Source organism: Macaca thibetana, chromosome 5 (assembly GCF_024542745.1).
Source record: "Macaca thibetana thibetana isolate TM-01 chromosome 5, ASM2454274v1, whole genome shotgun sequence".
Taxonomy (NCBI): domain Eukaryota; kingdom Metazoa; phylum Chordata; class Mammalia; order Primates; family Cercopithecidae; genus Macaca; species Macaca thibetana.
The window spans coordinates 179,972,442-179,984,605 of NC_065582.1; the positions used below are offsets into that span (position 1 = coordinate 179,972,442).

The 12,164-nt window shown below is 50.0% G+C and overlaps 2 protein-coding genes across 5 annotated transcripts in view; one reads left to right on the top strand and one right to left on the bottom strand.

Annotated features, from left to right (window-relative positions):
• TBC1D14 (TBC1 domain family member 14) overlaps positions 1–5,978 on the top strand; it is a 121,583-nt gene extending 115,605 nt beyond the window's left edge. For all 4 annotated transcript variants that reach the window (XM_050792116.1, XM_050792117.1, XM_050792118.1 and 1 more), the window contains one exon: positions 3,281–5,978. In XM_050792116.1, coding sequence (XP_050648073.1) covers positions 3,281–3,346 — 66 coding nt within the window. In that variant the 3' untranslated portion in view covers positions 3,347–5,978. The remainder of the gene's footprint in view (positions 1–3,280) is intronic.
• Positions 1–12,164, bottom strand: part of PPP2R2C (protein phosphatase 2 regulatory subunit Bgamma) — an 873,451-nt gene that overhangs the window by 709,018 nt on the left and 152,269 nt on the right. The gene's annotated exons all lie outside the window — the stretch shown is intronic.

Here is a 12,164-nt window from a genome sequence, read left to right on the forward strand (position 1 = left end):
TCCGCACACACCCCACACACATCACACATCCCACACACATCACACCCCCGCACACACCCCACACACATCACACCCCCACACACACTCACCCCACACACATCACACCCCTGCACACACCCCATACATCACACACCCAGTCACCCCACACACATCACACACCCAATCACCCCACACATCTCACACCCACACCATCACCCCTACACACGTCACACACCCACACACAATCACTGCCCCACACATCACACCCACACACAGTCACCCCACACACACATCACACACCCGTAAATACAGAGTCACCCCACACAGTCATACCCGCACAGATCACCCCCACGCACACACATTGCCCACCCACACCGTTACCCACAATCACACACATACACAGATCACCCCACACACACACATTGCCCACCGCCAACACATAGATCAACACACATCACACATCACCCCCCACAGACACCCACACATACATGCACACGTCACACACCTACACATTGCATACCCACACACATACCTACAGGTCACCCTTCACATGCACCTATCACACCCTCACACACGCCACCCTCACATCACACCCACACGTACACATCACACCGTCACATCAACCCACACATCACACCCACACGCACACATCACACCCCCACACACACACCACCCTCATATCACACCCACACACACATCACACCCCCACACACACGCCAGCCTCACATCACACCCACACGCACACATCACACCCCCACACACACTCCACCCTTACATCACACCCACACACATCACCCCACATGCACATCCACACCCATGTACAGGTGCAGGTCACTCCCTGCACATCCACACACTGCACACCCACATACACAGGAAAGGATTAAACCCAGATCAGCCATTTTGATCTTTGCATTTTAGGGACTAGGTAAAAACTATTGGTTAAAACTGGGTCAGATTATTTGACTGTAGGACATTGTTATTAATGGGATGATGATAGGAGTTAGTCTGATAATGGATGTGGGGTGGCCGTTTTGGGCATCAGTAACGTGCTTTTTTTTTTTTTTTTTTTTTTTTTTTTTTTTTTTTGAGACGGAATCTCGCCCTATTGCCCAGGCTAGAGTGCAGTGGCGCAATCTCAGCTCACTGCAACCTCTGCCTCCCGGGTTCAAGGGATTCTCTTGCTTCAGCCTCCTGAGTAGCTGAGATTACAGGTGCATGCCTCCATGCCCAGCTAATTTTTGTATTTTTAGTAGAGACAGGGTTTCACCATGTTGGCCAGGCTGGTCTTGAACTCCTGACCTCGTGATCCACCTGCCTTAGCCTCCCAAAGTATTGGGATTACAGGTGTGAGCCACCACGCCCGGCCCAGGCATCACTGACTTTTATACAGTTCCAGGTCTCATGGGACTTGTGGTCCATGCATGCACATTTCTGTCAAATCCTGTGCTTAAGGTTAAGACACTGGTGAGTTTTCTTTTTCTTTTCCCTTCTTTTTTTTTTTTTTGGAGACGGAGTCTCGCTCTGTCACCCAGGCTGGAATGCAGTGGCCGGATCTCAGCTCACTGCAAGCTCTGCCTCCCGGGTCAACGCCATTCTCCTGCCTCAGCCTCCCGAGTAGCTGGGACTACAAGCGCCCGCCACCTTGCCCGGCTAGTTTTTTGTATTTTTTAGTAGAGACGGGGTTTCACTGTGTTAGCCAGGATGGTCTCGATCTGCTGACCTCGTGATCCGCCCGTCTCGGCCTCCCAAAGTGCTGGGATTACAGGCTTGAGCCACCGCGCCCGGCCTTTTTTTTTTTTTTTTTTTTTTTTTTTTTGAGACAGTCTCACTCCCATTGCCGAGACTGGAATGCAGTGGTGTAATCACAGCTCACTGTAGCCTTAACCACCGGGTCTCAAGCAATTTTTCCACCTCAGTCTTCCAAGTAGCTGGGACTGCAGGCATGTACCATGACACCCGGCCAATGTTTGTTTGTTTGTTTTTGTAGAGATTTGTTTGCTTTTTTGTTGCTGAGGTTGGTCTCAAACTCCTGGGCCCAGGTGATCTTCCTGGCTTGGCCTTCCAAAGTGCTGGGATTGCAGGCATGAGCCACCATGCCCAGCCATGAGCTTTTTCAAAATGACTAAATGTTTATGTTGAGCCAGCAACCCCATTTACTTCGAGGTGCAGGGGGACTTAATCTGCCATTATTCCTTTTCTGCCCCTTACTTGAAACCAAAATGTTTTACTTTTAAATTTGTGACTCAAAGTGGCATAGTTCCTGGCCCCAGGCAGGTAGCACTGTGTTCCCAAGATTCTCTTAGTTTCGCCCTTGGACTTTGAGCACGTCACTTCCGTACGCGTCCGTTGTTCAGGCCCCTTATGTCGGGGCATTAGCCTTCCGGCGTTTGTCGCGTGGGCTAAGCGGGCACTGAGTGTGAAGCACTGGCAGAGTGCTCTGCTTGGCGTGGAGCCTGTTAGTGTTGCTGTAATTGCTAGGCAGCCACGATGGCGTGGAATATTTTTTGAAAGAAGGGTGTTGGCCGGGCGTGGTGGCTCAAGTCTGTAATCCCAGCACTTTGGGAGTCCAAGGCGGGTGGATCATGAGGTCAGGAGTTGAAGACCACTCTGGCCAATACGGTGAAACCCTGTCTCTACTGAAAATACAAAAGTTAGCCAGGCGTGGTGGCACACCTCTGTAGTCCTAGCTACTCAGGAGGCTGAGGCAGAAGAATCTCTTGAACCCGGGGGTCGGAGATTACAGTAAGCCGAGATCGCGCCAGTCTACTCCAGCCTGGGTGACAGAGCGAGACTCCGTCTCAAAAAAAAAGAAAAAGAAGGATGTTGACCAAGAACTGTGAGAACAGAGGAGGGAGCAGGCTCTGGGCCAGCTCAGGAAGGCAGGCAAGAGGAGCCAGCGCCTTGAGGCCTCCACAGGAAGGAGGCTTCCTGGTAGAGGAGGAACAGGGTGGCAGGAGTGCAGCGGGATGGGCATGGGGCTCATTAGCATCCTAGCGTTCAGGCCTGGGCTTCCTGGGTGGCCACTGCAAGACCCCAGTGAGGCCCACAGCTCTGCGTTGACGTGGATTCTGTGGCTGGCTGGAAGGAGTGTAGCTAGCTCACTAGGCCAGAGGGCATGGTCAGGTGTCCATGTTGGAAAGACCACGCCAGACACAGGTGTGGAAGACCCCAGAGGGCTGGAGGCCGTGGAAGTGGGGAGCCGGGGGACCCTGTTAGGAGGCTGCTGCTGTCTCTGCACCACTGCCATCAGGATCTGTGTGCGTGGTCAGTTAACCTCAGCTGTCTTCCCTGTGAATCCTAGGTACTGACTGCATTGCAGAAAGACAGCCGGGAAATGGAGAAGGGAAGTCCGTCCCTCCGACACTGAGGCTGCAGCGAGAACTCGCACTCGGCACCAAGCAGAGCCCCATGCCGCCGCCCCTCTGTTGTTTCAGACTGACACCCGGGCAGCCGAGAAGAGCGGGCACTCTCTAAGTTTGATTCCTAACACTGGAGTTGGCCTTAAACAAAACAAACACAAAAACTTTTAAAGAATTAAACCAAGGCTTAGCCTTAAGCAGCTCAGTGGAAGGATGAACTACCGTGGACCACAGCCAGCCACTGCATCTGCTGCACGGTTGAGCGATGGGCAGTGGCTCACCCCCACTCCTTTATTTCAACAAAAGCTAATTAAATTGTAATGCTTCTATTCAACTACTGGGAAGTATGTTACAGTCTTAGCCAGGATGCATGAGATATGTTATTTGAGAGACTTGCTTTGGCTCGTATTTACATGTTTTTGATAGAAAGGGATCACTGATTGAGTTATTGAGATAATCTTTCCAGAGCTGGGGGTCACGTTTCTAAAACTCACCTACCAAAGATAGCATTAAAGGAACAGGGGCTCTCTGAGGATAGCCACTGATGTGTGCTCGTGGATACCTGGGCATCGACCCAGCCTGCAGGTGAGCACTGGGCCATGTTGCCTTGAGACAGTCACAGTGCACAGGCTGCAGGTGCACACGTGGCTCCAGTGGGGCTGCGCTCCGGGAGACTGCTCCCTGGCATCTGTCCCGCAGAGGTGGAAAGTTCGAGAGGAGGAAGCCCTGTGGCAATAGAGACAGGCTTAAAAGCGGAGAGAACACCGAGTGGAATCGGCCCCCTGTAAGTAAAAGGGGAGAGAGCCCAGAACAGCACATGTGGGGGAGGTGGCCCCTTGTGCCAGCAGTGGCTCCTCTCTGCCTTTGAGCCCTGCACAGCTGGACCCATCCTAAGTGCCAGTGAGTCCCTCACACTTTGACCTTAGAACGTGTGCTTCATGACCCGTTGTACAGACGGAGAAGCGAGCGAACACGTCTAACAGCCCAGACAATCTCGTCAGATGCTCATACTGTACCATCAGCCTCCTCATGTTAGCTGACTTTCCCAGGGTCGTTGGCAAAGTTTTTGTTCTGTCTTTTCCTTGACTAATTGTAGAACTTTGTGTGAGGACTTTGGTGATCCAAAATCACAGAAGTGAACCGTTTTGCAGCTGCGCAGTCTAAAGGCCAGACCAGTGTCTGGAAGCAGGGCCCACGTGGCGGTCTGCTGGCAGGCTGGTCCTGGGGAGCATTCTGCAGACCCCGTCACAGGCTTGGTTAGTCATGCGTACCTGTGTGGTGCCTTCGGTTGGCCTGCACTCCACGGCCCTTCTCAGCCACACTTCCCACCCCAGGGGATGCCCCAGGCTGATCTCATTTCTGATGTTGAGGGCTCTTTGGCTCCGTCTGTATAGCTTGTAACAGGAGCCTTGGGCCGGGGGCTGGGGAAGGAAAGCCGAGCTGGCATTCGTTTTCTGGACTTTCTGTGTCTGCCATACCCGCTAATGCTCCTCTATGTGCAGGAGCAAGTTGCTGAGCCAGTGGCTGTCCCGTGCCCTCCTTCCCAGCACTACCACGTGTCCCGTTTCCTGGACTCTGCCCTTACATCTCAGCTGAATCTCCAGGGAGGCTGCAGAGCATCATGGAGACCACTTCCTGCCTCAGCCTTTAAATGCTGACTCACCTCCTCTCGGAGGAGGCTTCCTGTCTTCACGGGGGTCCCGGTGGCCTCCAGACAGAGCCATTTCCTGACATCAAGATGTTGAATGTAATCTGGACTGAGCTGGGCCTGTGGGAGAGGCCGCCTGAGGCCTGCGTGCTGTCGTCCTCGCAGATGTACTTATTTTTGTTCCATGATATGGGCGTTCCGTTCCTTAAAGATGTATATATTTTCTTACTGTACATAAACATGTTCCTTAAGTCGTACAGAAGGTGACGCGGCAAAGGGCCTCGTGCAGTGTGTTCAGATTGCCGCTGGGGAATCTTCCTGTGTCTTCAGCGCCCAGCCCTTTGTGTTCCTGGTGAAGCAGTTTCACGTGAATCTCTCCGGATAGCACTACCATGCATTCCGCTTCTGAACAGGATCCCATGCCAGTGTGGAGCACCTTCCCAATCTTAGTTCAGAAGAGGCTTGTATGACCTGTTCAGGGGTCATGTGAGGTCTCGCCAGTTTCGTGAGTCCTTCAGAGGCCAGAAAGTTCTGAAGTTCTGAGTCCCCAACCAGGGTCACTTAGCACCTTGCCACTGGCGAGTGTAGAGGCTGCTTCTGTGTGTGGTTTAGGTAAACTGGAAACGAGACACTGACATGCTGCCCTCCAGAGGTCTGCATGCTCCGCTTCACATGCCGTTCACTCTCAGTCTAAGACTTCCAGCCGGGCCCTTTGTCCAGCCTGCCCGGTAGAGTGAGGCTGCCTCTCCCACCAGGCCTTGGGATCCCATTTAGAAACGGCGTTCACTTCAGAAGGTACTTTTTAACTGCTCAATTTTTGACTATTTTCAATAGTTTGCTGAAAACTCCTGATAACACTTGCTACTACATATCATGTTTTAATTGCTTGTACAGTTAACCTTTAATTTTATTTAGTAAAGTGTATCAAAGTAGGACTTTTTTGAATTGTAAATATGTGGTTTTATTAAATAAAAGTCAATGTAAAATTGTTACTTACGTTCACCATCGTTTGTTTACAAAGTTGAAGTTCTCACTTCGAGCACGATGCTGCTTGAATATCCTAAGCTCCACTTGTCAGGCTGGTTAGCAACAGGATGGTGCAGTGGTCGCTGAGTGAGGGGATTAGAGAGTTGAGTGTGCCCCTTGCAGGTTGGAGGGAGCCGCACCCTTGCACCCCATCTCGAGCCAGCCCCTACCCACTGCTCCTTCCTGGTCCTGCAGCACCCTTCCTGGCATGCAGCTGGTGCTTACTCTGTGCCAGCCACAGGACCAGGGGCTCTCCATGTTCCCTTCACAACCTTCTCAGAAGCCTGTGAACCAGGCACTGAGGTCTGTCTCCCCAGCAGGCAGTGGGGTGGCATGAGGTGCAGGTCAGTGGTGGAGTCTCAGGCGGCCGTGGCTGTGCAGTGGAAGGCTCCATGAAGCCACTGAGAACTGGGCAGTGCAGGGCCCGCCGTGTGGGTGGGCATCGCTTCGCTTCCTGAGGCAGGAGGCTCCCGGCTGGCGCGGCAGAGCCTAGGGCAGCTTTCTCCTTGCTCCCAGGAGAATCCTTACATGTGCTCCACAGCACTCTCCCCGGAGCAGATGCGGCTGCTTACTCTCCAGCCTCTCCCTCAGTGGCTGCTCTCCTCCACTCTTATCTCCTCTGCATTCTCTGCAGGCCGTGGTGCGAGGACAGGCCACAGGCGTGATGGTGGCAGCAGTCACAGCCACGCCAGGCGCTGGGCCGCCGAGTGCTGCCTGTGAGTGAGCTCATCCCACAGCTGCTCTGTGGAAGAGAGGGCTACTGCCCCATTTCAAAGATGAGACACGTCCGGGCGCGGTGGCTCACGCCTGTAATCCCAGCACTTTGGGAGGCCGAGGCGGGTGGATCACGAGGTCAGGCGATCGAGACCATCCTGGCTAACGCGGTGAAACCCTGTCTGTACTAAAACAACAACAACAACAAAAAAAAATTAGCCGGGCGTGGTGGTGGGCGCCTGTAATCCCAGCTACTCGGGAGGCTGAGGCAGGAGAATGCCGTGAACCCGGGAGGCGGAGCTTGCAGCGAGCCGAGACCCGGCCACTGCACTCCAGCCTGGGCGACAGAGCGAGACTCTATCTCAAAAAAAAAAAAAAAAAAAAAAATTAGCCGGGCGTAGTGACGCGTGCCTGTAATCCCAGCTACTTGCAAGGCTGAGGCAGGAGAATCGCCTGAACCCAGGAGGCAGAGGTTGGAGATCGTGCCACTGCACTCCAGCCTGGAAACAGAGCAATGCTCGGTCTCAAGAAAAAAAAAAAGATGAGACGCAGGGAAGGACGTGCGTAGACCGGGACAGCGGTCAGAACTGGGTTTCACACTCCAGCCTTGTGACTCCCAAGCCCTTTTCAGGAACACCGTCTAGGGGAAGGGGCCTTTGAGAGCCTTGTTCTTGTAGGGCTGACCTCAACTCCAAGTGCAAGGTCTGGGGTGGGGCCTGGACTTACTTATTTGAGCACCTCCAGTGTGCAGTCACCACCTGCAGAGGAAGAGATGGGGTCAACAGGGCTCATGGGCCAAGCATGGGCTGTGGTGGCAGGAGCTGGGGGACGTCTGGCCCAGAGGTGGCAGAGGTGCCTCGTATGTGCAAACATGAAAAGGGCCAGGATGCTCTCCTGAGTGCTACAGCCCAGGGGAGAGGGGGCTGATAGTTTAAAAACCACCCCCGAGATGTGGAGCCTGCCAGGCAAGAAGGCACAAAGAGAACGGAACGCTGCAGCAGTGCAGTGTGAAGAGGCGGTGTGGACCTTGAGACAAGCTGTGGGTCACCAGGGAGCCAAGGGAAGGGCCCGGCCAGCAGATGGAAGCCTCAGAGCCAAGGGCCAGTCCTCAGATGGGCCCATGTTAGGACGTGGAGGGGCTTGTCGGGTTCCCAGGGAAACCAGTGGATCTGCTTTGCATGGTACAAACGTGCTCAAATATTTGCTGATGTGACTCAGGCCCTTGCCTGCCTACCCAGGAACCTGGCCATGAACTAGAGTGGCCAGATAGGTCTTTCAGGCCCAGAGTGCTGGCCTGCCCACATGGGTTCCTGTGAGCATCGCCTGCAGCCAGCCGCCTCTGGCTGCACCGGCCAGGGCCACGCCAAGGCACTGTTTTCCCGGACTCACTGCCAAAGCCCCATTTTCCAGGATGCCTGAGCTGCCTGGGGTTCTGTGTGGAGTGAGGGGAACTGCCTTTTCCCCAAGCATTATAACAAAATAAGTTACTTGTAAACTTGGAAGCATCACTCTGGACTCCAGAACCTCACAAAGTTTATCCTCAAACATTGTTCCTCCAGCTTCTTGCCCGGCTCTGGAGCTGCTGGTAGAAACTGCTCCAACCAAAAATAAACCCAAGTTTAAGGTGCAGTCTGGCCAGAGGTTAAGACAGGGCCCTGGAGATAAATCTTGTAGCCAATCATTACCATTTAGGAACTCTGACCTTGGGGAATTTTCTTGAATTCCCTAAGCCTGATTTTTCTTTTCTGTTACCAAAGGTTAAAAAGGGTACCCAGCCCTGTCCACTGGCTTGTGAAGATTAAACAAAAATAAGCTGAACTACTAATTATATTTTTAAAAAACACGCACAGAAACGTTGCCATGGGTTGGCAGACTCATGCCTTTCACATGATAACCGTTAGTATCTTATACTCTTGGGATTTTCCTCCTAAATTAAGTACATGTTTATTGTATAAAATTTGGAAATTCAGAAAAGCATGAAGACAGTTGTTTTTAATTGTACCACCTAGAGAAAAGATACTGTTTTTAAGTTCTGATCTTTTTTTCCTATAAGTAAAATTTTCCCATTTTACAAGTGAGTACATTGAGGCTTAGAAAGCTGAAGTATTTTGTCCCAGGTCCCAGTCAGAAGAGAACTGAATCCAGCCTGGTTCCAAGGTCTTAGGAACAAGCTGTGTCTTCTAGATAGATCCTCGTATTCACCCTTGGCGTCCTGTGGGTGAAATGTTAGAATACATCATCAATTTAAAAATTAGGGAGGGTGTAATTTTATTCATTAAAATATGTACGTATTTAGCTGGGCACAGTGGCTCACGCCTATAATCCCAGCACTCTGGGAGGCCAAGGTGGGCGGATCACCTGAGGTCAGGAGTTCGACACCAACCTGGCTGACATGGTGAAACACCATCTCAACTAAAAATACAAAAATTAGCCAGGCTTGGTGGTGAGTACCTGTAATCCCAGCTGCTTGGGAGACTGAGGCAGGAGAATTGCTTGAACCCGGGAGGCAGAGGTTGCAGTGAGCGGAGATTGCGCCAGTGCACTCCAGCCTGGGTGACAGAGTAAGACTCCGTCTCAAAAAAAAAAAAAAATTCAATGTAAAATTTAATTTGTACATATTTAATCATTGGTGATTTAAAACTAGACAATCCTCTGGAGGGAATATTGTGTGGAAGTAGGAGGCATGCAGTCAGCTGAAATGGCCTGCTGCAGCCCTTTCCATTCATAGCATTTGTACGATTCATCACTCTGACATTAAGACTATCTGAAAGTTCAAAGCACGAAAAGCACCAAATTTAGGTGCATTAACTCTGGTATTTTATGGACAGGCACCCCATGCCAGTGGAGAACAAAATCTAAATTATGGCTACAGATGAACTTATAAAAGAAGAAAGCATATCTCTCTACTTAGATAAGTTTTAAATCTCAAATGTGTTAAGTCGGCAAAAATGATTTTCATTTACCGATGAAAGTGTTTTCTTTTCAGATGCCTCGGGCTCTGTTGAGTTAGGTGTCTGGTTTACTCTTGCTACTGCTGCTAAAAAACAAAGCTTCCGGTGACACGGAAGGGGACAGACCTCAGTGTCTCAGTTTTGATTCATACCTATTTTTTCAAGAAAGGTCTAATTTTATATAACATCTCACTCAAAATGTATTCAGTGCCAGTGTTTTCTGGGTCCTGTACTTTTTGATGGGAGATGACAAGTCTTTTAAAAAATCATCATGTCTTAGAGGTTTCTAGCCCAGCTGCTGCATTTAGAGCAGCTGCATTCCCTGCTGGCGTGAACAACTCTCTTTACCCGTAGTGTCTTCCTACTTTGACTACAAGTCTGCCATTCTGCTACTTTCCCTAATTGGTTCTATGTCTTGTGAGATCCTCTTTTTGCCTAGAATTATTTTTGAATCCAACACAGGACTTACCAGTGCCCGACACATGATAGGCATTCAAGTAATACTTATTTTCAGAAAATGAGTGAGATGGGCATTATGTTAATGTATTAATCCAACACGTTTACTGAGTACCATTTATATGCCAGGTACTGTGCTGGCCACTAGGGAGGGTGATGAACCAACAGTCTTTGCCTTCCAGGGACTTTGTCTCGCTGGAGAACAGGTACCTACGTACACCATCACTAAGCAGGAGATCAAAGGCTGAGCTGGGGCTGCACACAGGCTTCTGTGGAGGCACTAATAGCTCTTCAAGGAGACTTTGGGGATAAGCTGTGTTAGAGTCTGTAGAATTCTTCAGTCATTATCAATTTGTCAGTGTGTTGCTATTTCATGATTAAGCACTCTCCTATAATTGGAAAGAACTGTGGTGGGAGATAATTAGCAGAAGATTATCTTCTAATTAATTGTAACATCTCCAGCATAAGGTACTATAATTTGAGAGAACATTGGTAACTCACTATGCAGTCACTTCAGACAGGTTTGCTTTGCAGCTTAAAGCAATGGCAAACTCCTTTGTATCTTTGTGCTCTGAGATCTGCTTGTTACTGGGTTCAAGGCTGGTGAGGGAGTGTTTGCTTGGATCTGGATAATTGCTGGTGGGTCAAAACCAGCTGAAAATACTCATTTTCCCCGTAGCAAACCAGAGATAATGGACATCATTATCACAAAAGCCACATGCTTGGTCGGGTCTCGGAGCATCATTGCCAGTTCCACTTGAGGCCTCCCCAACTACAGAAGAACCCAGTGGGCCTATCCTGCTTTTAGTTTGAGGCACACAGGAAGTTCTGTTTGCCAGTGATTTGCTTTGGCTTTGAAGAAAAGCCAAGAGGGAAGACTAAAGTGTTAGTGAGTAAGTGAGTGACAATGGGAGCAGAAATCAAAGCTTTTGGAGACAGGGTCTCACTGTGTTACCCAGTCTGGAGTACAGTGGCATGACCACTACTCACAGCAGCCTCCACCCCCTCGGCTCAGTTGATCCTCCCACCTCAGCCTCAGCCTCCTGAGGAGCTGGAACCACAGGCATGTGCCACAACACCTGGCTAATCTTTTTGTATTTTTATAGAGACGGGGTTTTGCGATGTTTCTCGGGCTGGTTTCAAACTCCTGGGCTCAAGTAGTCCACCTGCCTCGACCTCCCAACATGTTGGAATTACAGGTGTGAGCCATGGCAACCGGCCTAAAGCTTTTTTATTTAACTCATTACTACTTTTGAGTGGTTTGATATAAAAAAGTGTATTTGAGTCATGAAAGTTAGAAAAGGAATTTTAATCAACCTTCATTGGCTTGCAAGGGAGCAGGCTTTAGAAAACAAAATCATGGACAAGGCGCGGTGGCTCATGCCTGTAAATTCCAGCACTTTGGGAGGCCGAGGCGGCCGAATCATGACGTCAGGAGTTTGAGACGACTAGCCTGGCAATATGGTGAAACCCCGTTTCTACTAAAAAATACAAAAAATTAGTCAGGTGTGGTGGCGGGCACCTGTAATCCCAGCTACTCAGGAGGCTAAGCCAAGAGAATCGCTTGAACCCGAGAGGTGGAGGTGGCAGTGAGCTGAGATCACGCCACTGCACTCCAGCCTGGGCGACAGAGTCAGACTCCATCTCAAAAAAAAAAAAAAAAAAAAAAAAAGAAAATTCAAAATCATGGCATCCAGATAAAGTTCACGACTAAGTCCCCTGCCCAGGGTTCCCACTGTTCTTCAGAGGTATCCAGCACCAAAAATCGTGTTGCATTTTTTTATGATTCACTTAAGTTTAGGAGTGGGAGAATATGTTTAACCCCAAATCTGCACATCTCAAAATTCAATCTAGGATTAAGAAAAAATGAAAACAAGCCCCTAGCTCCAAGATAATCACTGATATTGCATTAAGGAAATAGACCTATCAGGTATTTTTAACACAAGGAATAAGAGGCATTTTACTATTTGATACTCAGTGAACTTGTGTATAGCAAGGGTCCTGTTGTCGAGATCTGAAATACCAGCTGAT